Here is a 25,788-nt window from a genome sequence, read left to right as displayed (position 1 = left end):
TTGGAGCAATTTAATACTAGTATATTATTAGTAATATATACATTTTGAAGTTGGTAAATCTTATAATATTTTTTCCCATTACAAAAAATAAATTAACTTTGAAAAAAAATAAGAAATATAAAAATAAAAATTGAAAATAAGCTCAACGAGAATGAAAAAATTTGAAAGATAAACAATAAATAAAAACTCGACAATAACCTATTTCATAACAAGAAGCATAGAAAATATTGGTATGATATTCAAAAAAATAACCACTAAAACTATCTCCAACCCATCTCTCTCTATTATATTATAAACAATGCACTTTATATTTTTAACTTGTCTTAAAAATTATACATGCTTCAACCACGTTCCATCCTTCTCTCTATTTCATTCACTATTTTATTTATTTATTTTAATAAATTTTAATTTTATTTATTTTACCTTATCTATAATTTTCACATATACACAAATTAATAATCAAATACACAAATTAATAACTAAAAATACAAAATAATCAAATACATGCATAAATAAAATAATTAAATACGCACATACACAAAATTAATAATTAAATATATAAATCAATAACTAAACACACACTATCAATCATCTAATACATTGATAAAAAAAAAAAATCAAAATTGCTCGTTGCGACCATCGTTGTCGCTGTTACTTGTTCTCGTTTTCGTCGCCTCTGTTATTGCTCGGCACCACCACAAAAGTTTGTGCGTGCAAAAAAGAGAAGAATAAAAAAAAAAAAAGGAAGAAGAGAAGCCATCACAGTTGTGCATTTTTTGTGTTTTGGTTATTTTGGTTTGAAAACAGCCAAAACAACATTTGTTGTTTTGCATTTTCTTTACAATTAATTTTTTTTATTTTCTAAAATGCATTTTTAAAAACAACAAAGTAAACGCATTTTGAGTGTTTTAGAAATTTAAAAATTGAAAATGGGTTGAAAACAACAAAGAGAACGAAATCTTAGCAATTAAGAGATAGAATGAGGAAAGACAGAAGAGAGATATAATTTGATGGTAATTTTAGTTATTTTAAAAATATTAATGTCAACAAAGTAATATTAGAAAGAAAAGTGAAACGAATGTAATGAAACAAATGAAGGTCTTTGTTATGCTCGATGACAAGTTGAAAGCTAAGGAAAGAGGATTAATCGACCAACTCCAAGGGTTAGTTGAGTAATTGAAAAAATAAAAATTGCATTGACATCCAAATCATTGGGATACCTAAATGGTCTCTCATAAACCAATCACTAGGTCTCTCAAAGACTGCATAACGGGAGGCCAAGATGGTCTCCTATAAGCACGAACCTTCGAGAGGCTTAGATAAGGAAGTAATCGAGAGTCATAACTAAAATATATCACCGAGTGAGTACTGAGTGAGTGAGAAGATTAATCAAGTAATTGAAATATCAGTCGAGTTGTAAAAATTTACTCTAGCACATCGAAATTTAATAAAGTAAAGTGAATTTAATAAAATGAAAAAGGATTGTTATTTTTAAAATACAACCAAAAATTTAAAACATGGAGACAAGATTTTCTTAACGGGGGAGAGTGAAAGAACAAACTCTATGATATGTGAATATAACATTTTATAAGTGTTGTTGTATAGATACAACAATAAATTTGTTGAATGGAAACATCGTTTTCAAGCTGCCTAAGCCTGCAAAAGTAAGAAAACAGTCAGAGGGTGTGGGAAAGTCTCCACGCAAACACTCTAATGCTTAAATTAGACACTAAGTATGATGAAAGAAACTATATTAAAATTAATATAAAAAACATCCCCTCCTCCTTTCAGGAATGAATGCCTCCTTATTTACAGAGAAATATAAAATGATTTAAATTGTAATAGAATTAGGATTTTTTTAGATAACGTTTATTTTGATTTATCTTAATCTGATTGGAACTAGAATAGTTGTAGATAATATCTATTTTGGTATTCTAATTATATTAGAATTAAGATACATATCATTTATATCTTTTATAGATTATATTTATTTTGCCCATTTTAGGAATATAATTTCTTAAGGATAATACTTATCCAAATATTTCATAACTATTTTAGAATTTAGAATTCGTTATGGATAATTATCTATCATTTTCTTAGACTATTCAAAAAAAAAATTTAAATGTTGGACTTATTGTGTTTGTTCGCTTTATGTGGGACCCCCTTATGTATGAGAAATTTATGTCTTTTAGCCTAAAAAGATATATTAGGCTCTTGAATTTTTATCTATGACACAACAATAAATATATTAATAAAATAATTTTATAAAAATTCAATATACTAAATAAAACTAAAATTTTGAGCAAAGTCAACAACATTGAATTGTTAATTAATCATTGTTGAGTCTTCCTTTCCTATTCAAATTTGGTTATTTAATATAATAAATAATAAATTAAGTTTGGCCATCTGGATAATGAAATTATTTCCTCTACTGGGAATCTTAATCGAGGATTAAGAAAGTAAAGTAAAGTAATCAGGCTTAAAACCTTTATCAATAATTAATTTTTTAAATTCAAAATTTTAAATAATATTGTGGTCAGTGGAAGGGTAAAACCGTAAAAGCGGCTTCACTCAGTCAAACAATGCGCCTTTTCACGTGCTTACTGATTACTGTGGCTTTCTATATGCATATTGGGCTTTTCGTCAGATCTTGTGGGCCTCATCTACTGCTGCCTTAATTCCTCAAATATTATAAAGAAATCTTAACAATAAAAGTATATTTTGTAATGTAGTGTGTTCTTGCAAAAATATAATTTATAATATATTTTTGTTATTATATTATTTATACTCCTAATATTATATAAGAATATTAAAATAAAAAAATTAAAAATACAATTGATTCGAAATTAAATAATTCATTAATGCAATTAAAATAACAAAAATAAATAAATATTTAAATAAAAAAACATGTAAATATAAAGATTAAAATATGTATTTATTCATTAGAATTGTGTGAAGTCATTCAACCCTTTTGGATTTATTTAGTTTTTATTTTATTTTTATGCAATTACTTGTTTTTTTATTTCTTTTTTTTAAATACTATTTCTCTATTTTTATTTTATATGGTATTTATTTTTCATTTGTTATTTGGATTGGCTGCCAATGAAATCAAGCTTGGAAACAGTAAAGGGTTCATTAGATGCTGACATTAGGAGCAATGATTATTTGGAGTCCCACATATATATATATATATATTAATGAATAATGATAGTCCGAGGAATCATTCATGTTCTTTCAATTGATTTATTATTATTTTTTATGATTATAATGTCACTTTTAATATTTTAATCATTAATTGATTGTGATACATTTATTTATTTTATTAATATAAAAAATATCTTTAAGAGTTCAGTCCATGATTCAACCATTGCATTGCACTGCATTTGCTGGTTATCCTTTCCCATTTTTCATTTTGATATTTTCATCTAATCTTTAAAACATTATGAAATAGTCACTTTTAAGTTTTAAATGTGTACACAAGGCACTTCGTTAGTTAGCAAAGTGAAAAAAGATTGGGGAATAGTACATCTAGTTGGTTTGAATTTAAAAGCTTATTTTAATAAAATTGGAGGTGTAAAAGTTTGGATTAATCGAATTAATCAAATCATTGAAATTTTCAATCCAATTCGGTTAGTTTTTTATTATAGTTTTGGTCTATCCATGTGTGAGCTGTCCTGGGTTGAAGTTCAGGACAACTATAAAAAATTAATTTTTAATAATAGATTAGTCAAAAAAATTATAGTCCACCCAAAAATTTGTAACGTACAATTTTATATTTAAAAAAAAAAAATTCAACCCCCCTTATATAAATTTTTGAATAAGCCTTGATTTTGTTGTGTTATAGGCAAATGCCTATTAAAAGACAAAAAAAAGTCTAAAAGCTCAAAATATCTATTTGGTTTAGAAGGCATAAAATTTCTCATAATTTGGGGGGTCCCGCATAAACTAAATAATTCCAACATTCAAAAATCCTTCTGAATATTTCAATAAAAGATAAGCAGTTATTCGTAAAGAATTCTAATTTTAAAAGGATTTTAAAATATTGTGATAAATATAATTTATAAAAATCATAATCTTAATGGGTTTCAAAATATAAAAATCTTAATCCTAACAAAATTAGAAAATGTCAAGATAGACGTTATCTATAAGAATCTTAATATCATATTACTCTATATTTCTCTATAAATAAGTAAATATTTGGGTGCGTTTGATAGGCATGAAAAATGAGGGTAGAATTCATTTTCCATCTAAATTCCAGAAAATTCTATCAAACAACTTTTCAATTCCATGGAATTCGAATTCCATTTTAGTTCAAAAAATGAATATTTTCCTTGAAATCAAGGAATTGGAATTCCTAGGGATTGGGGTGAGAATTTGAATTCCATAAAATTGGAATTCCACCCTTATTTTCCAACTCTATCAAACGCACCCTTCATTCTTAAAAATGTATGTCTCTAATACTAGTTTCAATAAAGTTTTCATCACCTTCAATATCTAACTTAAGTATCGAAGTGTTTGCACATAAATTTCTTCGCCTTTAAGTATATTTTTTTTTTTGCAGAGTCAGACGGTTAGACAACGACGTTCCCTATTAAACAAACTTCTTGTTGTATCTAGGCAACAAGAAGTTTGGTTTGGTTAATTTTCTTACTTAGTTTGGTCTGTTCCCTTAAATAATTGAACTAATTGAATTGACTACAATATAACATAGTATTGATGTTTTGAACATAATATATATATGTATATATATACACATTATTAAACCCTAATTGTAAAAGCCCAATCTCATTTTTTGTGAGATTGCAACTAGTTACTTAGAGTTTGCCTATCTTATCTTCTTGTCTCTTTATGGTCTTTAAGTCTTCATTATCATTGTCTCTTCCCTTATCATTTTGGTATTCACACACGCGTTTCGTTATCACCAATCCTCAAACTCAGTTCTAAGCAATTGACTCTCCAATCTCTTCTAGTATTCGACAATCCAACTTTACTTTATACTTTCAACTTTCTAGCAATCTCCACCCACTTCTGTACATCATTCCTTCTGCAAAGCATGCAACCAAGCATTCATCTTCTCTTCTGAACTCTCTTTTCTAATTTGCCTGTTCTCCAATCTTCATCTTCTTTTTTTAAAGTTGGTTTGTTAAGTTAACCAACCAAATAGAAGTTTTCTTCAATCAATTTAGTCTGTTTGGTTGATAGAAAATTTCGGTTAGTTCATTTTAGTTAGTGAAGTTTGATTTGTTCAATGTCTAAAGTTGAGTCGGTTCAAAAATGTAAAAATGTGTTTGGTAGTTAATTTTTTTAAAAATTTTTTTTAGGAGAAATTTAGATTATGATGAGTTTGAATGTAATGACAAAATTGGTTTAAGTTTATATTATGATACGTCTTAATATCACAAATTCAAATATAATTTTAATAATTAATTTTTTATTTTTAAATACAAATATATAAAAAATATTTTAAAAGATAATGGCTGGTTGAACTAGATTGATTTGGTCAATTCATTGATCCAACCATAGTACATGTAAAAACTAGCTAACTTTTTGACAAGCAATTTTTAGATATAAACTGACTAGCTATTTTGGTTGGTTCTTGATTCGACTAATACGATCGATTAGTCTAGTTCGATTCTTAGAACCTTGGTTTGAGAATTTATTTAATGTATATTTAAAAAATAATAATTACAATATTTATTAATATAAAAATAAATAATAATTTTATTTCAAAATAATGATATGCTTGCTCTAAAAATAGCACGGAAAGAGGCTTGATAATCGAAAAAAGGGAAGTAAGGTATCAATTGTGAATTTCTATTCGAAAGTTAAACTAAAAACTTGGATTGAATAGGGAAAAAACCCCATTTTATCCCAATAAGAGGTTTCATTTTATTCAACCTATACTTTCATAATTTAAATCTCCAACTAACTCAAAAGGAGAAAGGGAAATAAAACCACCTAAGTAAATTCTTTTATTTAGTTTACTTGCACTGCCAAACGGGGCCTTATCTGTTCTCCATCGCCGGTTACATTTACAGGGGCAAGAGGTATCGGAATTCGGAGTCGTAGGGCTGAACGTCGACCCCCGTCTTGGCGGAGAGGGATTTGGCGGCGGAGAGGCAGAGGCAGTCCATCATCAGCCTCTTGAGCGAGGCAGAAGGCGGCAGCTGGCTGTATATCCATTCGAGCAGCGAGTCCAGATCGTCGGCGAAATCCTTCATGTGCCATTCCAGAAGCTTCGGCACCACCAGCTTCCTCTTGCTCGTAATTACGCCCACCGCCGCTTCCAGGTACTCCACTTTTGCCCTTCCCAGCTCGTTCGCCACTTCCTTCGCCGTGTAGATCCTTAACTGCATTTTTTGTTTCGTTTCAATGGATCAGACCAAGGTCATATGTGGCACATCCATCCAGCATTTGAATCCACTCATTTACAAACATTACTTTCTCATACGTACCAAGCCTTTCTTTCAGTGGAATGATTAAGGTTTTGTTCGGGGGAGATTTAGTAATGGAATGAAATAGAATGGAAATGAGAAAATAATGGAAAACGTTTTTCCTTGTTGGGAGAGCAATAGGAACTAGGACGGTACCTTTTAATGCGAAAAATAGGTATTATGAAGTGAGGAACAATACCTAGAATACTAGGTTAAGGCCAAAATTCAAATTTTAAAAAACTATTAAGATTGATATTGTCAAAACACAAAGTAATTTTTTCATCCATTTATCCTCAATTCCAGGGAGACATAAGGAAAAGAAGGCTTTGGATGAGATTTTCATCCATAACAAAATGCATGTAAGTTAAAGGAGAGTAAATGATCTCACCGCTGGTGAAGACCAACTGCCTCTGCAAAGTGCAAATGTGACATTGGGCTCAGGGTACCCCAGGCCATAGGTGTGCCGTAGTAGCATTTCCTTCTCATCTGTTGGGCCCTTCTACCCCACACCCACACTAAATTAGTCTTTAAACTTTGAGAATTTCAGCATCTTTACCTTAGAACTAGTCAGAAGCAAGAGCAGAATTCAGTGGTTTTGACTTGGGTACTCACATGTTTGGGATCAGATGGATGCCTGAGAATGAAGTGTTCGATGGCCAAAGCATTTAGCACTATTCCCCCAACATTTATTGCAGCCTGATTGAGATTATTGCCATGGGATGAAGGTATCGAAATTATTTTGGATTTATGTAAGAACTTTGTTGTATAGTATTGCTTATTTATGTAAAAAGACTCTTCAAAATGGCTCATAACTTGGAGAATATTATTAATACCATTTTATGAGCTTTCATTTCCATATGAAAAGCGAGTGTGAATTTCATTTTCCATCAAATAATAAGGGTACTGTATGCTGTTGATATTATGATATTACCTTGTTCATAAGCGCCAGCAGTTTCTCATGTGTGGAGGGCAATCCATGTTGTAGAAAAGCCTGAAACATTTACCCATTTCAGATTGCTATATACATATACATACATACATACATATATATATGTTGTCTATTTGGTTCTCATTCTTGTGGCTTGAGAATTGAGATGTCTTACAGTACATTCATTATGCAGGCATTGTAAATATTGATCCAAAAGGCTAGCTTTTGTTTGTAGCTCAAAGGTGTCAGGTCCACATTGCAGAGCTTACGCATCAAAGTCCTGCAAGAAAAGAACAAACAAGCCAGTTCTTTACAGGCCTGCTGCATTTGGAGAAGCAATTAAGCACTTTTAGATTAACATCTTGCCAATACCTTAGTTTCCCCCTTGTTTGGAAGCACTTGGAAACTTGGGTGATGTCCAGGGAACTCCTAGTGATTTGGATGAAATTCTTGTATGGCCCAACATCTCTGATAGGGCCATCGAAGTCTGGTAAGATGCCATATGGGTCGATATTCGATGTGTTGTCAAATGAGAATGCAGGTTCTTTGCAGTTGAACGTGGTCTTGTACATGAATCCTTTTGAGTTCATGCAAGACAGAGGATGCTTTGAAGCAACGGTTAATCCTTTTCTGTGCTCAGAAGCCTGGTTCAGTTTGAGAAATACGCCTATCATGCACTTCACCAGCTCTTCGGAGAGCTCATTTGGTTCCCGTGCAGCAATTTCTATATCTGAATGGTTATGGCCACGGTTTCTTCTGCTACTTGTCGAAGTTTCAGCTGTTTCCCCTGTCGTCAAAACCCAAAACGAATCGATCAATTAGTCATGGACTTGGAAGAAGAATGATCAATTTGTTAGTACAAATAGAGCGGAAATAAAGAGAGCAGGAAACAGTAAGCCGGAGCTGTGTTGTCACTGTCCTAACCCTGTCTAAAAGGTAGATCTACCACACAGAAAGATATCATTATATCGAAAGTGGCTACCCCAAGATATGGTACAACAGCCTTTTCTACCCAACTAGCAACAATGCAAGAATAATCATTTAGGGGCCGTGTAGATGGGGGAGATGTTTTACCACCGGAGTTGATGGAAGACGGGCTTTGAACATCCATGGGAGAGTCAAAAGAGGCCCTGCCTTGTCTGAGAAATCTCAACTTGCTGTGCTCTCGGAAATCCTGTGATCTGGAAGCCAATTCCATTTGATTCCCCGGTCCAAAAGGTAGTTGTTTGGGGCGCCTGTGCCGCCTGGAATGCTTCTTCTCCTGGTACAACCTCAGCTTCAACTCGTGCACTTTCCTCTCTAGCCAGATGATCTCTTCCTCCACCGTGGCCAGTTCTGCAAGAAGCGCTTGAACCTGCAACACATGCATCAAAAAGTTAAAGAACAAATCAAGCTATCTTCTTCATCTGTAATTGGTCATGTGTACGTACCTTAGATGGAAGCAGAGTGGAAAGGCAACAGGCGCAAGAATGAACCGGCCCTTGCAGGGCACACTGCAAAATTCTGCTCAGCTTCACCTCGGCATCTAAATCTTCCTGCAGCTTCTCGACCTGCAGCCACAAGACACTTGAGAATTCTCTCAGCTTCATCAAGAACAAAATATACACCTCTTTTGATTCGTGTCGTGGGCAGGTTTGTAGTTTCTTTGCAAAAACTAGATAACCTATGATTGAGTTGGTTTTTCTTGTTATTGTGGGATAGTGCATAAAATAAAACACAGTCACCTCTTCTTGAAGATCAGCTCTTGTGATTTGCTTCTCGGGATCGCTGGGCTGCATCAAGAATTCTTCGAATTTCATGAGAGCTAGGAGCCAGAAGAAGAGCAATATGTATTATTGCTTTTGAAGGCTGTAGGTATGATATGAGAATATGGGTTTGAAGGAAGACTGGGAAGTGTTTGTGAAGGAGGGAAGAGGAGTCGTCACATATACATATATATATATATATGAATGAAAGTATAGTGTTTGGGATGTGGACTGTTTATATGGATGTAAATGGGGTGGTTTTAAAGTGAAAATAAATATAAAATTTATTATGTGGGTAATTTGAAGAGAGTGGGAGGTGAGGACGTGAAGCCCATGAAAAATGTAAACATCGCCGCGGCGGTTGGAGGTGGAGTTGGAGTGGTGGGAGGGATTTAAAAAAGGGCTTTTGAAGTTGACATTTATTGCATCCACTCACAAATACATTGTGATTGTTTGTTTTGTTTTTGTCACTAACACTATATATATATATATATATATATCACGTCACTCACGGTCACGGGCCTAAATTTTAAAAGAGGAGAGAGCCAGCCCAGAGCCAGAGGAGGGCTGCTCGAAACTTGGACAAGGTTGGACTTGGCTCACTTGGATTGTAAGGCCATTAAAACAAGTTTTAATCACTATCGATATTTTATATAATGTATAACATAAATATATATATATATATATTATGTTGTGAAGAGACAAGTAAAGACTCTAGGGTAAAACAGAATGACTTCTATCATGGTGAATATACTTTTATGGTCAGAAGCTTTTACAAACATACACATAGAAAATATGAAACGTAAACAGAAAAGAATAAAGGAGAGATAAAGATTTTTATCATACTTCACCTCTAAATAGGATTACGTTCACATTGAGATCGGAAAAGAAGAACTCACTGCATTATGAATGAATAATGGAGTTTACACCCTCAAAATACTCAAACATTCTCTCTACATCAATAGTTCTTTATCAAAATATCCCAATAATCACAAATACAGATTAGAGATTAAACCTATAGAACCAAAGAACATGAAAGAAAAACTATACAGAGCATACGAAGGAACCCCAAAACCATAGCTCGAAGATGACAACTCACCATTTTTTTTACTCTTTCTTTTTTTCACACGTCTGACGTTTCATATCCCGAAGAGAGAGCTAAATAGTGATTCTTGACGGTTGGGATGGAGTCTTATAAAGTTTGGATGAGCGGCTGAGATCAAATTGTGCAATACGATCAATTATTCCAACAGAAAGACAATTGGGCGTCTCAAGGACAGAGCGGATGGTTGCCGCGTGTGACCATCTTGCAGGTGTCACATGGCAACCTGTGATTGTTGCACGTGACCGTTCTATTCGTTAAGCCACACGATACCGTTTGGTGCTTCAATTAAAATTACATCATATTATCTATATGTGTGTAAATAATATACTTTTCATATTGTTAAGGTTAAGGTGAGGTGTTCAATATATTTAGCTAGTAAAGAGGGGATTGATTTAGTCTTAATTCATTTTAAGGTTTTTTCTTTCTTATTTTAGTATCAATTAAAAATAAAAATACATATGTATATATAAGATTCCAAATTAAGAGACCATAATTTTATTATAAAATAAAATAAAATTTTAAATCTGAATTTAATAATAAGATAAAAATAAAATATGACATCTGGCAACGCCGTCTGTGGGAATCGAACCCACGACCACGTGGTTAAAAGCCACGCGCTCTACCGGCTGAGCTAAGACGGCACACATTTGGGGGTTGGTAGTTTAGGAATAAATAATAAGTTTAGCAGTACCCTACTAAATAAGTATATTTTCCTTTGTCTATTATATGATGGGTGTTGACACGACACAACTACTTTAGGAGTCAATTTGAAAGCATTTTTGTTTAAAAATTCTTTTTTTTTTTTCAAAATTTTAAAAATATAAATAAAAAAACAATGTTTAATTACTTGTGTTTGTTTAAAAAAAAATAAAAACTTCTAAAATATTTTGACACACTCAAAATAACGTATTCACTTTTATTTTTAGTTATCTTATTTATTATTTGTCAAGAGAAATATCAGTCAAATAAACACTTATTTATTATTATTATTCGTTGTGGATTAAAACTTTGATATATAAACTCTTGTTCTTTTGAATTTATCACTTGACTATTTAATTTTTTAAGACTTTTACTATTTTATTATTTATAATAATATATCGCCAATAAAAATAAAAATTTAAATGAGAATTTGAAGTATGACTCTCATTTTGTTTAATGCCATAGAATTGTCAAGACTTCCTATTAATGGTAGATAAGAATGTTAATAATGCTGCAAAAATAAACAAAATCATTTTAGGTATTTTAGATATTTATAACTCTCTTAGTTGATTTTTTTAATAACTAAAACCATTTAAATAATTTATTTGAATTTGTAACTTCTATTTACCCATATGAAATATATTCACTATTCTTGTGAAATTTTCCTCCATTAAAATTTAAACTCTAAACATTTTTTTATTGGATTAAGAATAGATCATGACTTCCACATTTTATCCTATGCATCAAAATCTCCATCTTAAATTTATCCCTTCTATTAAGGGCACGAATAAAAAAGACCACACAAAAATAATAATCCCAAAAATGAATCATTTTTCATCCATTTTCCCGGAAGTATCTCAAAACAATCTTAGAGATGATATATTTATCGTAAATAAGGATGAAAATAGACCACAACTAACTCATTTTCGATAAATTTTTAAATAAACTTTGAGCTTACAACTTAAATATTTAACCCTTTTTTTATAACGTAATAGAATAGACATCTTTGAAGCAAAATCATCTAACACGAGCTTTCCTATGCTGAAAACATATTTGAAAAAGTTTATCTAACACGAGCTTTCCTTTGCCGAAAACATATTAGAAAAAAATTATTCTTATCACGAATACGTGACTTCGTATGATTCAGATCATATGAAGCATCCCAAACGAGAGTCTCATTTTTACTTAAGCTGCCAGCAAAACATTCTGCCCAAACCATGAGTTAAATAGAATTTTCCAACATTCAACAGGGTTGATGATCCATTACCATCATACCTAAATCATTCAAACCCAACAACAGACCGCAAGCTCTATGTTTCATGCACATGTCTTGAATAACCAAAGACACAGGGGGGGTGGTTCAAGCAGTCAGCTTCTGCTTAGTAGTTAGTACAAAGATGATTTTGCTGGGCCAAGTTGATGATTACAAACTAACCAAACCACTTGATGAACAAACTCAAAACACTTATACATCTACCTGTTGACCAGCAAGAATCCCAACAGGGTTTGCAATCCCCATCTGCACCAAGCATACCCCACTAGATAAATAACATATCAAGTCTCTATCCCACTATGTGCGTTAGTTACATAAATTATACTTTTGTACTTAGCTGGATTAATGAAAAATAGACGAATTAAGGGAAATGAAAGTCTCTCAATTTACCTTGCGTTCCACCTATCTGCTGCGCCTGGGCGATATATCAGCAGACCTAGATCTAGATCCAGATGGTGATCTTGATGCTCGTCTGGGGGAAGACCTCCAGCGTGCTCGTCCTTCATCAGAGTCATAGGCAGCTTTCCTACAACACAGACTTAATAAATGCACAACCAAAACAATGCCCGGTTGAACGAAGGGAGAAAAACTTCAAACCAACAAATAAAGAAATGAAGTTAAAATATTGACCATGGCCCATGGACAGATAAATACTTCATCACCCTGTCTTCTAAATTAAGTCCAAGGTCCAAACTTGGATGTTAGTTAACTGCAGTATTGACCTCAGATAAATGCCCACATATGAGCAGCACTGATTGCAGTCCCAGGAAAATGAGAAAAACACTGGTTAAAAAGAGTTAAAAACTTTGCTCTTTATTTATTTTATTTTTATTGGGGGGGAGTTTTTTTTTTTTTTTTTTTTTTTTTGGGGGGGGGGGGGGGGGGGGGGGGGTGTTGTGTTGGAGAGGAGTTTGTTGATGCAAATCCTAGAATCAATAGGACAAAAACTCATGGTGTTTTAGTCAATGATGTCACACGATCTTAATACAGAAAACAGAGACATCAGTATATTCAGGATCCTTCAGTAAGTCGAGTAAGTCAAATTGCAATAGATGTAAACCAATTGTGGAGTTATAGTTTGCACTTACTCATCATAGCGATTTCTGTTTTCATTTTGAACAGCATCATTCTCATAACCTGGAGAATATGTCCTGCGGCCACGGTCAGCATCACGATCTTTGAGTGATTCTCTTGGTGATCTTTGATGCTCCACATGCCTTCCATCTGGCGAAATTGAGTACTCAGCTCGACGTCTTGGAGCAGGAGAATAGGACCTGAAATCAATAAAATGCAGGCTTTTACCTTTTAGTGGCATTTAAATAAGACAAACCAGTAGCTTGTGATCATGTGATATTACCTTGAACGACGACGATTTTGAGAACCAGAGGGATAAGGAGGAGTACGTGACCGTGATACTGAGCGAGAACGAGATCGTCCTAGAGCAGATCCAATGCAGAATGAACCAAAATTAAACACAGCTCCCCATACAAATCCGTCCAAGAAACAGTGCCACTAGAAATTAATGTTTAATTTATCAAGAACAGACATCTTTAGTCTCCTTGGGATTTAGAAACTTATATCTTAATCAAATTTACACACTGGACTTGTCAAAGAAGCATTTCAAATACCTTCATGAACTGTCTCTACTCTAGAGTGCTAAAAATTTCCAATAAGGGAAGAAGGCAAAAAGGGTGCCAATCAACTCACCCTAAATTTGAATCAATAATGATCCCCCACATTAATAGGCAACAAGAAGAGTAGATGAGAGTAAACTCCGAACTTAAAACTGGTAGTGTTCATCCACACTAGATAAGAAGTGGATTGTCTAAAAAAATGTTATCACTGATACAAGACTATCATCACATTAACTATAACTCAAACAAAGTGCATAACTACTTTGGGGTAGCAAAGATAGGAAGGAAAATAGGCCCTTCCAACAAAGGAAAATAGAGTTTTCCTATTTTCTTATTCTTTCTTAAGTGATCTTCACTGCATTTTAGTCTTTTATCTTTCTCTTTCTTCTTTGTTTTGCTAGGTTCTCTCTCTCTCTCAGTTGTTATTGTTTCCACGCACAGGGGTGTTACAAGGAAAAATCAGAAAAAGCTATCATATTAACTGCATAATCTCCAGAACATACCATAATGAGATCGTCGACCTCCATGTCCTGATGGCCCTCTGCACGGTAGCAGTACACCATATGAATGTTAGCAACGATGCGCATGCAGTTACAAGAATTTTAAAAACAAAAACTACAGATATTACCTGACCCTAGTTTTCCGGCGCATGTCGTCAGGTCTCTTCCTTGATTCTGCAGCAACAACCACAGTAATCTCCCTACCTGCAAATATCTGCCTATTCATATGATATTGAGCCTCTGCCGCATCATAAGGGTCCACAAACTCCACAAATGCAAAGCCACGAGGTTCCCTGCATGGAGGGAAATGAAGCCTTTATGGAAAAAGCATAAGTTTGCAAGTGGAAAAAATGCAAAAAGTGAAGGATAAAATAGCATACAGATTACTTCAACAATACAATTGCTTCAGTTTACATTTCTTAAAAATATAACTACCACCTTCAGAGCACTTCTCATCAATGTAGAAACAGAATATACACAAAAGTAGCTAGAATCCAAGCTTAGCGGCTGACCTTTTCTTCTACAATCAAGTATGAAAGGCAACTTCAAAAGATGCAATTGACTTGAAAAACCTTCACATGCTTGTAAATATACCAGGCACTTGAAATCAACCGTGTCCAAAGTTAAAATCTTCTCATGCAGTCTTCAATAGTTCAACAACCAACCTTCTTCTTCATCAAACTTCTAGTGATTGTGTGATTATATAATTACTCTTCATAAAGGAACATTCTTCCATTGGACATTAACATCCTTGGGGACGAATAATGTTAAGCAATGTTAAACAATAGGCCTTCATCAAATGTGGGGCTTGGGCTTGTTTTAACTTCAAACCAACAGACCCCCTGACAAACCAGTTCAAAACATAACTAACCATAAAATGAGAAGAATAAAAACCTTGATAATTAGTTCAATGTATAACTTGGGAAACTTTTGAATAGCTAACATTTTAGCATCCTACTTTAAAAAATAGTACACCAGGTACAACAATGAAGTGATCACAAGACAAGTCCAAGTGATTGCACTTTCAACTCATATGCTTCAGCTTCATATCATCTGCCCCTTCATTAAACTTCTTTAAAAGTTCAAGGAGAGGCTTGTTTCATGTCATTATTATGACAAATGAAAAGCATATTACTCTAAGAATGAGAAAGAAAGAACCTTCATGGACAATATGCAGCATACACAACTTAAAGTGAGTTACAAGGCAACCTTAAGTGTTAAATAGATTCATATACATTTTTCAAGCTAATAATCAGCTTGTTGAACCTAAATTTGGGCAAACCAAAAAAAAAAAAAACACTAATGAAAGAATCAAAAGCCAGTTACCTAGAATCACAACAGTTAATGGAGAGTCATAAATCCAATACATATTCTGAAACTCAATAAGAAAATAAGTCATAAAAAAGATGTAAATTTCAAGGATAAGGCCAATAAGTTATAGCAAAGAATCAAGAGTGCTTTTAGATCTTTTCTAATCAGTAGTTTGCATTAGTAGTGGCAGGAATGCCCATTATATTAGAGAAAAAGCTCAAGACTAGTCAACACATACATGCATAAAAGGGACAGACACAGGTACATGACATGGTACCACAACACACCAACATAGCAATACAACTACATTAAAGAAAAGGGAAAATGACGCATGGTACCCCAGAGGTTTAGAGTAATTGCATGTGGTGCCCTTGATGTGTGAGAAAATATGACTACCCTCAGCCTTACCATGTTGTAGTTTTCCCCCTGCTGTTAATTTACGTATATGTCAAAATACCCTTCATTCCCTCTCGCATCTCTCTTTCAGCTCTCTCTCAGCTCTGCAATGGCTGCCAAAACTCTTTCCCTCATCTCTTGCCATTCTAGCTAGGTTCACCACCACAAGGCTCTCCCTCTGACCTATCACTCAAATCTCTCTCCCTCTCTACAACCTTTCTTCTTTACTTTAGGATGCCACCATCTTCTTTACCGTAACCCACTCCCTTCACCGCTGTTCCCCAATGCCGACAATGGGATTGTTAGAGAATTCTCCAAGGCTGTGTCACGACACTAGGGGTACTATTGTAATTAGACTAAAGATCCATAAGCCTCTTGTACTAAAGCAGTTACAACTTAAGTCGCTTGTACCTATTCGGTTATGTCATAACAATCGAGGAAAGAAGCCTATAAAAAGGCCATGTGCATGAGGATGGGAATCATGAATGAGAATATTGATTCTTTCCCTCCAACTTCTTTTTCCTCTCTCTCTCTCTCTCCTCCTTTCAAATTCTCCCTCCAAATCCTATGTCCCTTCTATAATTCTAGAATTAGCCAAGTCTCAGATCTAAGGCTTGATATTCTGGTATCAGAGCTGGCGATGCTTGGCGAGAAGCTGTGATCGGAATTACAGTGACTTGTGATTGGAGGAGAAGTGAATTGGTGCACTGGATGAGCTATGGTAGAAGGTACGAGACTGAAACGGTTGGAATCACAGATGAAAGTGCATCAATTCCTCCACTTTCATCCCCTTCAATCTCTTGTCCTTCTCTAATTTTGTCTTCTCTAGTTGCATTGACACCAACAAGGACTTCTACAAGGTCAACGATGATGTCTTCTTGCCAATGTGGGGACCCCACAAATGCTTGCTCTTTCTCTTTGTTTCTCCTGCTCTGATTTCTCCTTCCCCTCGAAAATTGATTGCTCACGTTCCTGCAAATGCAGGTTCCTGTTTTTTTTTTCTTTTTCATTTTTCTCGAAAATAGGAGAGAAGAGAGAGGAGAGAGGTAGTTTAGTCATTTTATGTTATTGCTATTTCTAAAATGTGAGGGGTATTCTCTGCAATTATGATAAGCCTTAGGGGTGGTTTTTGTAATTTTCTCTAAAGAAAACTAGGACACCTCATACACGGATTCATCAATAGATATTTTTTTCTTCATGTCTTACATAGAGATACATCTATTTATTATCTCAAAATGTTAAAAGAAGTAGTTAATTTTTTTTTCGTATTTAACTAGCATTGGTGTCTGACACAACATGACACCATCTCAGAAGTGTCCATGCTTTGCTGCACAAATACAAACCAAAGTTCGAAGGCAACCTAAGGTCAAATTCAAAATCAAGAAAAGAAAAGTTCAACCAACCCAAGCTCAATAGCAAAGTTCTGACGTCTGATCCAACTTGCTTTCCTTCATATGATAAGACAAGTAAAACTAAAACCATTCCTATGATTTTTTGAGTTTATCCTCAAACTACTGGTTTTTTATGAGCTATTTGGAAAACTACTGCAGCTTTGAAAATCTACTCTTCTCATATGCCACCTCAGCATATAATGAGAGAGCAAGCTGACTTGATGATAGAAGCTAGAGAAAGAATAGTGTGAGTGAAAGCATGACCCGCTCATGATTGGCATGTACTATGACCCACTGAATGAAAAATTCAGTGGGTCCCACTGATTTTTTTTTTTGAAAAATATACAAGTATAAAATTTCTGTAATTATAAAGTATTAATTTACATCATTTTTTTGTAAAATATTTTGTGGAAAAACAAAAACAAAAAAATAACTTGTTATTTTGTACTTTTGACATGTTCTTCAAGTAAAAAAATTATATTTGACTAAAAATTCTATATTATAAAATGTTTTTCAAAATTTTTGTGCAACTAATATCATATAATTAGTAATATATTATATTATGTTATTATATATTATTACCATCTATAAAGATTCATAAAATAATTCACTTTCTTAATAAAATTATTAGTGTTTATTAATTATATTATAATTATAATTAGATTATTTATTGCAGAAAAATTAGGAAATTGTTTTAACATATAGAATTTTTTGTCAAATAAAATTTTTACTTGAAAAACATGCCTAAGGTACAATATAACAAGTTATTTTTCGTTTTTGTTTTTTTTTCACAAAATGCTATACAACAAAATTACATAACCAAAAATTTTATGATTTGAGAAGTTTTACAATTTTATATCTTTCTAAAAAGGTCAGTGGGACCCATTCAATCTTTCATTCAGTGGATCTTAATGACCCATTTTACATGCCAATCACGAAAGCTGATTTATTCAGCAGGTAATGCTTCCACTCACTCTCTCTTTTCAGTTGTTTCATTGATTCAGCTCTCTCTTTAGGGTGCTGATGTGGCATCCGAGAAGAGTAGATTTCCAAATATTTCCAAAGCTGCAGTAGTTTTCTAAATAGTTTTTACAAAACCAGTAGTTTTAGGACAAACTCTGATTTTTCCCACAAAAAAAAAGAAAAAAAGAGATCTGAAGTAACAAAATATTAGTTTAGCAGAAGCAACAAGGCAGAACACAAGGGACTGCACCCCATTAGTGGTGGAAATAACTCACCCTGTGTAATAATCCTTCGGAATATATACATCCCTGACCAGTCCAAATCGTTCAAATGGAGCTCGAAGTTCTTCTGGTCTGGAAAACCAATAATGATTTACATGCAGACAATAAAGGGAATCAGAAAGTACAACATTCCAAGCCATAGGTTTTAGAACAAAAGCCTAGTGGACACACCTCATTGTCACAAAAAGAGTTACCTGCAGTTCAGAGGAATATTTCGAACTAAAAGGCTACCATGACCATGTTCCTTGCCTCTCCCATAACCATTCCCATATCCCCTCCGAGGGGGACTTCTTGGTCGGCCTCCATAACCTCTCCTTGGTGGACTGTAGTAAGGTGGACTGTATCTCCGCATGACTTAGACCTAAAACAGAGTCATAATCATGTAAATCTAATAAAACACAAACCAAGGCAAGAGAACCCAGAATGACAACATTGGAATTGATTGGAAAAAGAATCAGAAAAGGTAATTCACATTTATATCCACCAGTACAGCTGGTATGATCATGTTTTCACCAAAGCTAGAAATACAATAACTCAAGGATTATAACGAACAATGTTGACTGGGCAAAAGTACCAAAGAAATTTACACACCTACATTTCAGAATTGAAGAATAAAGGCAACGCTAGAATAATAAAATTGAACCCAGATATTAAGAATAATAGTTTCTTGCCATTGTCCATAAGATCGTTTTGAAAACCGTAAAAAAGCCAAACATGAACGCCTCGACAGTTGTAAAAAGGTCAAAATTTTACGTACATATGAAATAACTGAGAAAAGTGCGTCAAAGGGCCAAACAATCAGGATTTATGCCCCAGTCTTATGTAAGAAAAGTTTTGGATCCTTTCATCAAATATTAGAACCACCTCTCAAGAAAAACTCGAACAGTTAGTCCCATACTACCCTACAACGCCCCCAGACACATGCAAAGAAAATCCGGAGGTCGGCCCCTTTGGTTACCAAAAAAGAGCAGAAACTGAAAGCAGAACAGGGAAAGACAAAATAGCAAATCCAGCAACCACGCATATACCAATCTCAACAAAAACTTGTTCAATTCGAGCCACGCGACACACTAAAACAAATCCCTCCTAGTTTTGCTACCAAAAAAACCACAAAAATTGAAGGCCGAATGGCTACGCGCTTGGTCACCAAAATCAATTGTACCAGCGTAGCTGTTTTTCTCCTCGCCTTTAGGCAAAAGAAGAGATTCAAGATCTATAAACACCAACACGAAGAATTTTTAGGGGAGGGGGTTGGAAGTAAAAGAAAGCGAAGCCACAGAAAGAAATTTGTATTCAGATAACAATTAAGAGAGAGAGAGAGAGAGAGAACAAAATGAGAATTTATTGTGATTTGGAACAGATATGTATGAATGGATTGATTACCTGTAGATCGAGAAGAAGAGAGAGCGAAGAGAAGTCCTTTAGATCTGGTGAGATGCTTAACCTTTCCAATTGAGAGCAAGGCCTCCACTGATGGGGTTTATAAACCCTAGAGGAAGAAGAAGACGAAGAAGCGAGACCCCAAACCAATTGTTCCGTTGGAGCGGGTCGGCCCGATTCGTTTTCCCTTGGACAATGCTTTTTTTTCTTCATATTTTTTAATCAATGGGCCCTATAGCAGGTGAGCCAGTGGGTTAGATTTGGCCCAAGCTCAATTTGGGCTATTTCAAAAATCCAAATCTGTAAATTAAATCCTTGGAGCCAAAAGCCCAAATTTGATTGATTTAAATAATCCTAAGTTTGAAAGAAATTTTGCCTAGCCCACATTTACTTGATTAAATTATGCCCAACTTGGATAGCCCAAGCCAATTTAAATCCTTGTTTTTAAATTAAAACCCAAGTCTAAGTATCTTCTATTATTTATTGATTTATAGCCCACATTTCATCTTGGGTTATATTTTTTTAATAATTTAATTTATAAGATTTAATTGTTTTAATTAATTAAATTATATTTTGTCAAGATTATTCGAAGATAATCAAACATGTTATGTGAACAATAAGCATTATTAATGAAGTGATGTCGAAAATTTGGCAATATAAATTCATCCACTCACTAGTATTACTTATTCAAACTAGACATAATATTAGTCTAAAGTGTTTAGTCTTATTTCTATTACTTGCCTTTTATATTGAAACGTAATATTTTCACTCTATATTCTTTGTTTAAGATTTATGGAGTCAACCCAAAGAGGGTCTAGTTAGACTTAATTCTTTACTTCCTAAGTGAATTCTTTTTGAAAATATTAATTTCAATCTTAGAGGGATAGATACTAATTCATTTTGATTTGTTGTATATGATGCATACACTATTTACTATTAATTTAATGAATGTAATTAGGAGATTGAGTTTTTGTAAGGATAAATGAGAGTGTTGAAAGCTCTTAGACTGAATTGAAGAAGTCGTCTATCATGATCAAGGAGGTCCACAATGGTTGGTGGCTACTTTTGGCTTGAATTAACTTTGTAATTAGAGGATTAATAAATCCACGACAAGAAAGCACAGAGGAGATATGTTTTCAAGAAGGCATAGGAATTTACAGGTGCTTCATTATATATAAATGAGGAATGAAAAAAGAATTAAGGATTATTAAAAGCGGTACGTAAGAAATGCCAGCCATATTCTTAATAACACGGTATGTAGCTTAAGAATAAGAGAAAAGTTAAGTTTTGTAACCCATTTGATTTCAAGTGTGTAATGATCTAAGGATTCGGTTTAATGACATATCTATTCATTTTGACTTTATATTATATATTCTCTATGAATATGTGTGTGATAGCTCTTATATCTTGTTGGCAAACCCATATGTTTAAAAACACATGTGCTAAGTGTAGACGAACTTGTAGGTAGAAATGGTTTGCACATATAACAATAGGCAAGAGAAAGAGGAGACCAATAAAGAAGGGTAAAGGTTGATAGGAAAAGTGAGCATCAAAGAGCAATCATAGAGTAAGAGCGGCCTAAGAATGCAATATGAATAAGGACCTTCTTGGGGTTGACCGAGTGTTATCAGATATTTGCGAAATGATTCTCTAAAATTGCATTGTCATTAATTCGACTCACACAAAAAGAAGTTAAATTTGAGTGGAATGAAAAGTGTTAGGATAAAACTTCCAAGAAGAGGAGACTAGTGATGACTCCACCGACATTAACACATATTTGGGTAACCGCCCTCCCCAAAAAAATGATTACTGAGGTGAGAATTTATTATACAACATGTGGGTACATCATATGACCAAATTCTTCCATGTAAGCATTTTGTCTACATATCATACGTCTAATTAGCTAACTATAATGGTTAGCCACGTTATGAAGTTGATATAATGTGAATAAGCAAGCCCATGTTACCATTTTTTAAATTGGGCTATTAGCATCAAAAAGTCAAATATTTTTGAGTTTTGATGTTTTTATCTAATACTTTTAATTTTGGCAAGAAGAGCTCAATTTTTGAAATTAGTTGTAATTTTAGCCAATGGCGAAATCAATTTTGACCGGCGTATGACTTTGCCTAGGTGGCATTCCACTTGGCATTTAATTTATTTTTTATTTTTTTTCATTATTTTCTAAAGAAAAATGCTCTCTCTTCATTTTTCTGCCATGGTTGCCTCATCTCTCATCTATCATGGCCACTTCTCACCTTGCCTTGTTGCCGCCCAGGGTCGCCTAATTATCTCGTCACCTTTTTTCTATTTTGCATGAATTGATTAACACACATACAACAACATATATTTATACACACACACATACAAAAATGTTTACACATAGCAACATTTATATATATAAACATATACACACACAACAACATATATATATACACACACACAACAACATATACAGTGGTCGATGACTGGGGGCAACGAATGGCTAATTGAGCGGCGGTAAGGGGTGACAACGACGCTGGCGAGAGGGAAAGAGAGGGTGAAAGAGCGAGATTGATTATGAAGTTCAACGACCTTTCATTGGAGAAGTCCGATCCGAATTCTCTAATCATTATCGAACTTTTCTGATCGGACTTCTACAACCTTCATTATCGGACTTCTACGGCTTTCACTATCGGACTTTTACAGCTTTCATTATCGGACTTCTACAACCTTTATTATCGGACTTCTCCGATCGGACTTTTTCGATTGAACTTCTCCGGCCTTCATTATCGGACTTCTACGGCCTTTATTATCGGATTTCTCCAATAGGACTTTTTCAGCCTTTATTAGTCTGATCTTCAATGAAGTCCAATCGGAATTCAGATCAGATTTCATCGTCTCTTTCACCTTCTCATTCTCTCTCTCCCTCTAGGCAATGCCGCCGTTAGCCCCTACTGCCGCTCGATCTTCCGTCTATCACCCCCTTGTTGCCGCCAACCATTATATATTTTGTTGTGTGTGTGTATATATGTGTTGCCGTGTGTATATATATATATATGTAGTTGTGTGTGTATGTTGTTGTTGTGTGTGTGTGTTAACTAATTCGTGCAAAATAAAGAGGAGGTGACGAGGTAAGGTGGCATTGGGCAGCGACGAGGCAAGGCAAAAAAACAATCATGGCAGAGAAAAGAGGAGGAGACCATGGCAGAAGAGAGGAAAGAAAGTATTTTTCTTTAGAAAATAATCAAACAAAAGCAAATCCATACACCGGTCAAAATTGATTTAAACATTTGCCAAAATTGGAACTAATTTCAGAAATTGAGCTATTCTTGCCAAAATTGAAAGCATTGGATAAAATTATCAAAACTTAAAAAATTTGGCTTTTTGGTGCTAATAACTTTTTTAATTCTGTCAAACTTTGAAGATCCCCAACATACTAATTTTTATTTTACAAAAAATTATATTAATAAGATTAAAATTTATAACTTGTGATAAAAACTAATTTATAAATACCCTATTTACCATTATATATGTTGTTGTCTAGATACATAAAAAAAAATTGTATCTACGTGAAAGTATTTGTATTGAACTTCTAGTCTTCAAGAGACCTACGAAAGAAGAAATGGTCAGGGCGTGGGGTGTCTCTTATGTGAGCCCTTTAATGGTTAAGTTAATTTTCATGGAGGAGTGTAAAAAAAAAAGGAAAATTGTAATCTCGGTAGAGTTTTTATTTTACCTTGATTGGAGGAATCACCTCATATTTATAGAGGTCGAAATTGATAAGTGGAGGAACATCCACATATTTCAACTTATCTAATTTGAATTTAGTTAGAGATATCGGATATAGATTTGACGCATTCTTGAACCCAAGAAAGGCTTTCAATAGGGTCTAGCTCTCGGGGACAAGGTCTCTCTAATTTTCATTTTTGAACTTTTTTTCTCTCAGACATATCTTGGGTTTAAGTCCGGTTTCTTGGACACAACAACATCAAATATTATTTTTGTTTAAAATTTTATTTAAAAAATAAAAATTATATTATAACTATCGAACGTACTAAATGAATATTTATTTGAATTTTTTTAATATTTCGAAGTTACTAAGAAATATCTAAATCTTGATTATATTTAAATAAGAGACATACTCCTAGGAGATACAATCATTATTTACGTAATAGATAATCTATTATTTCATTAAAATATATTTTATTTAATATATTTGAATAAAAATATATTTAAATAAAAGATGTAGTCAAAATACAAAATATAAAATATATTTAAATCTCAACGGACCGTATTTAATTAAAATATATTTTGTTTACCATTTTTACATAGATGATAAATTTAAAATATAAAGGAATTATATTTCCTCTATCCTCGTACCAACTACACAGGATTATGAAGGGAATTTTTATTTCTTATATTTAAATAATTAAAATATAAAAATATATTTAAAAATTCTGGTGTGGTGAACTTGAGTGCCACATGTCAAAATAAGATTGGTGCCACGTGTCAACAGAGCAGCTGAGAGCAGTCTCTTTTCTATTGTTAAATATTTAAAATTAGTCACAAAATATTAAAATTTATTAAAATACTTTAAAATTTATTAAACCTCAATAAATTTAAAAATTCAAATCAAATCTCATATTTGATAAGTATGACATTTTTTTAGGGTTTGTTAAAGGCATAAAGGTGATTACTATATTATTATACATGTACAGAAGACATTTTTGTGCTATGAAGTGATGTTAATAAAATGAATTTCTAAAATATTCATTTATATTTTTAATTTAAAAAATAAAACTAAAACTTAATTATTACCTAATAAATTTTTATTTAAAATATTTTATTTTTTATTACGTATACATAACACAAAGAACACTATATATATATGTATATATATATATATATACATGTTATAATACACGAAAACATTTGGGGAGTGCTGTTTTGGCCTTTTTGAAATGTTTTTTTATTCCAAAACAACAAGAAACACCCAAAAAAATATTTTTGGACCATTTTTGTAATTTTAAAATTTTTCAAGATTATTTTGTAATATTAAAAAAAATATCAAAAATGCATTTCTGTAATATGAAGAGATTAGAGACAAAAACATGTTATGTTTGATTATTTTCTTTTTTTAAAATTTAAAATTTATTTATAATTAGTAAATCATGGTTCATGGATGATAGAATTTATGTTTGTGTTTGTTTGAGTGCAATATAGAATTTTTGTTTATTTTTAAGTTAAATAACTATTTTTTATAATTTTTATATTAAAAATTATATTTGCAAAAGGTCTTCTATATTTTTTATTTTTATTTATGCTAGAAACGGTAGTTGATTTGGAAGTTAGAGACACTGATGGAGGCCAATCTAGAAGCTAGTGCAACTGAAGACTCAGTACGGGAACTAGCTTGCACTGTTTTGATGATTTCGGCTCCGATCCCCATTCCTTCCCCTTTTTCCTTCACTTTTTGTCGCCTGATAATAGCGTCATCGCTTTCCTCGTCGAGTCGAAGCTCCACCACGTGGCCCGCCTCGACTATTTTCCCAGTTGTAGCCATCTCTAAATTGATCTCACCGTGTGCTAAGACTCCATCAGTTGGATCCTCAAAGTATTTTCATTTCATTATATATTTATATATGTATATATATTTGTGTGTTGACAATATTGAATTTAGGTGCATGCACACTTTGAGTTTCGACCGATAACGACGTACCTCTCCATCAACTACTTTGATCGTGTCCTTTCCTCTCATTTCTTTTCGGT

At 33.2% G+C, this 25,788-nt stretch overlaps 2 protein-coding genes, 1 long non-coding RNA gene and 1 other non-coding gene across 7 annotated transcripts; 1 reads left to right on the top strand and 3 right to left on the bottom strand.

Annotated features, from left to right (window-relative positions):
- Window positions 1-6,032: 6,032 nt before the first annotated feature.
- Window positions 6,033-9,228, bottom strand: LOC127809841 (uncharacterized). Of its 4 annotated transcripts, XM_052348975.1 has the most exons (9): window positions 9,087-9,228; window positions 8,793-8,912; window positions 8,437-8,716; window positions 7,735-8,149; window positions 7,543-7,642; window positions 7,366-7,425; window positions 7,047-7,130; window positions 6,823-6,933; window positions 6,033-6,350 (listed from the first exon to the last, which is right to left on the bottom strand). In XM_052348975.1, exons 1-9 carry the CDS (start codon window positions 9,159-9,161, stop codon window positions 6,033-6,035), a joined length of 1,563 nt encoding a protein of 520 aa, XP_052204935.1. In that variant the 5' UTR covers window positions 9,162-9,228. The 4 variants fall into 4 exon arrangements, with proteins under 4 accessions (XP_052204935.1, XP_052204933.1, XP_052204934.1 ...); XM_052348973.1 differs by having other exon boundaries at window positions 8,793-9,161; XM_052348974.1 differs by having other exon boundaries at window positions 6,823-6,930; window positions 8,793-9,161.
- Window positions 6,149-7,741, top strand: LOC127809842 (uncharacterized). The gene is made up of 3 exons (XR_008025291.1): window positions 6,149-6,290; window positions 7,061-7,159; window positions 7,556-7,741. It is a non-coding gene; the product is annotated as an uncharacterized LOC127809842 (long non-coding RNA).
- Window positions 9,229-10,780: 1,552 nt separating the features above from the next.
- TRNAK-UUU (transfer RNA lysine (anticodon UUU)) lies at window positions 10,781-10,853 on the bottom strand. Its single transcript has one exon. It is a non-coding gene; the product is annotated as a tRNA-Lys (tRNA).
- Window positions 10,854-12,129: 1,276 nt separating this feature from the next.
- On the bottom strand, window positions 12,130-20,207 carry LOC127809840 (serine/arginine-rich SC35-like splicing factor SCL30). The gene is made up of 9 exons (XM_052348972.1): window positions 20,044-20,207; window positions 18,855-19,021; window positions 18,655-18,732; window positions 14,447-14,611; window positions 14,322-14,359; window positions 13,542-13,620; window positions 13,273-13,458; window positions 12,575-12,710; window positions 12,130-12,430 (listed from the first exon to the last, which is right to left on the bottom strand). The coding sequence occupies exons 2-8, from the start codon at window positions 19,010-19,012 to the stop codon at window positions 12,587-12,589; spliced, it is 828 nt and encodes a 275-aa protein (XP_052204932.1). The 5' UTR covers window positions 19,013-19,021; window positions 20,044-20,207; the 3' UTR covers window positions 12,130-12,430; window positions 12,575-12,586.
- Between the last annotated feature and the right edge of the window lie 5,581 nt (window positions 20,208-25,788).

This window comes from Diospyros lotus, chromosome 9 (assembly GCF_014633365.1).
Source record: "Diospyros lotus cultivar Yz01 chromosome 9, ASM1463336v1, whole genome shotgun sequence".
NCBI lineage: Eukaryota > Viridiplantae > Streptophyta > Magnoliopsida > Ericales > Ebenaceae > Diospyros > Diospyros lotus.
This window is presented reverse-complemented; position numbering and strand designations above follow the sequence as displayed.

Bases quoted from the DNA above. Each gene is read 5' to 3' on its own strand.
- LOC127809841 (XM_052348973.1), bottom strand. From the start codon at position 9,161: ATGAAATTCGAAGAATTCTTGATGCAGCCCAGCGATCCCGAGAAGCAA. The intron at 7,643-7,734 runs GTATTGGCAAGA...CTTTTCTTGCAG, and splicing joins CAAACAAGGGGGAAACTAAG to GACTTTGATGCGTAAGCTCT. The intron at 7,131-7,365 runs GTAATATCATAA...AATCTCAATCAG, and splicing joins TGCTGGCGCTTATGAACAAG to GCTGCAATAAATGTTGGGGG.
- LOC127809840 (XM_052348972.1), bottom strand. From the start codon at position 19,012: ATGCGGAGATACAGTCCACCTTACTACAGTCCACCAAGGAGAGGTTAT. The intron at 18,733-18,854 runs GTAACTCTTTTT...TTGGTTTTCCAG, and splicing joins AATATTCCTCTGAACTGCAG to ACCAGAAGAACTTCGAGCTC. The intron at 14,612-18,654 runs GTGAGTTATTTC...CCCTCCATGCAG, and splicing joins CCGAAGGATTATTACACAGG to GGAACCTCGTGGCTTTGCAT.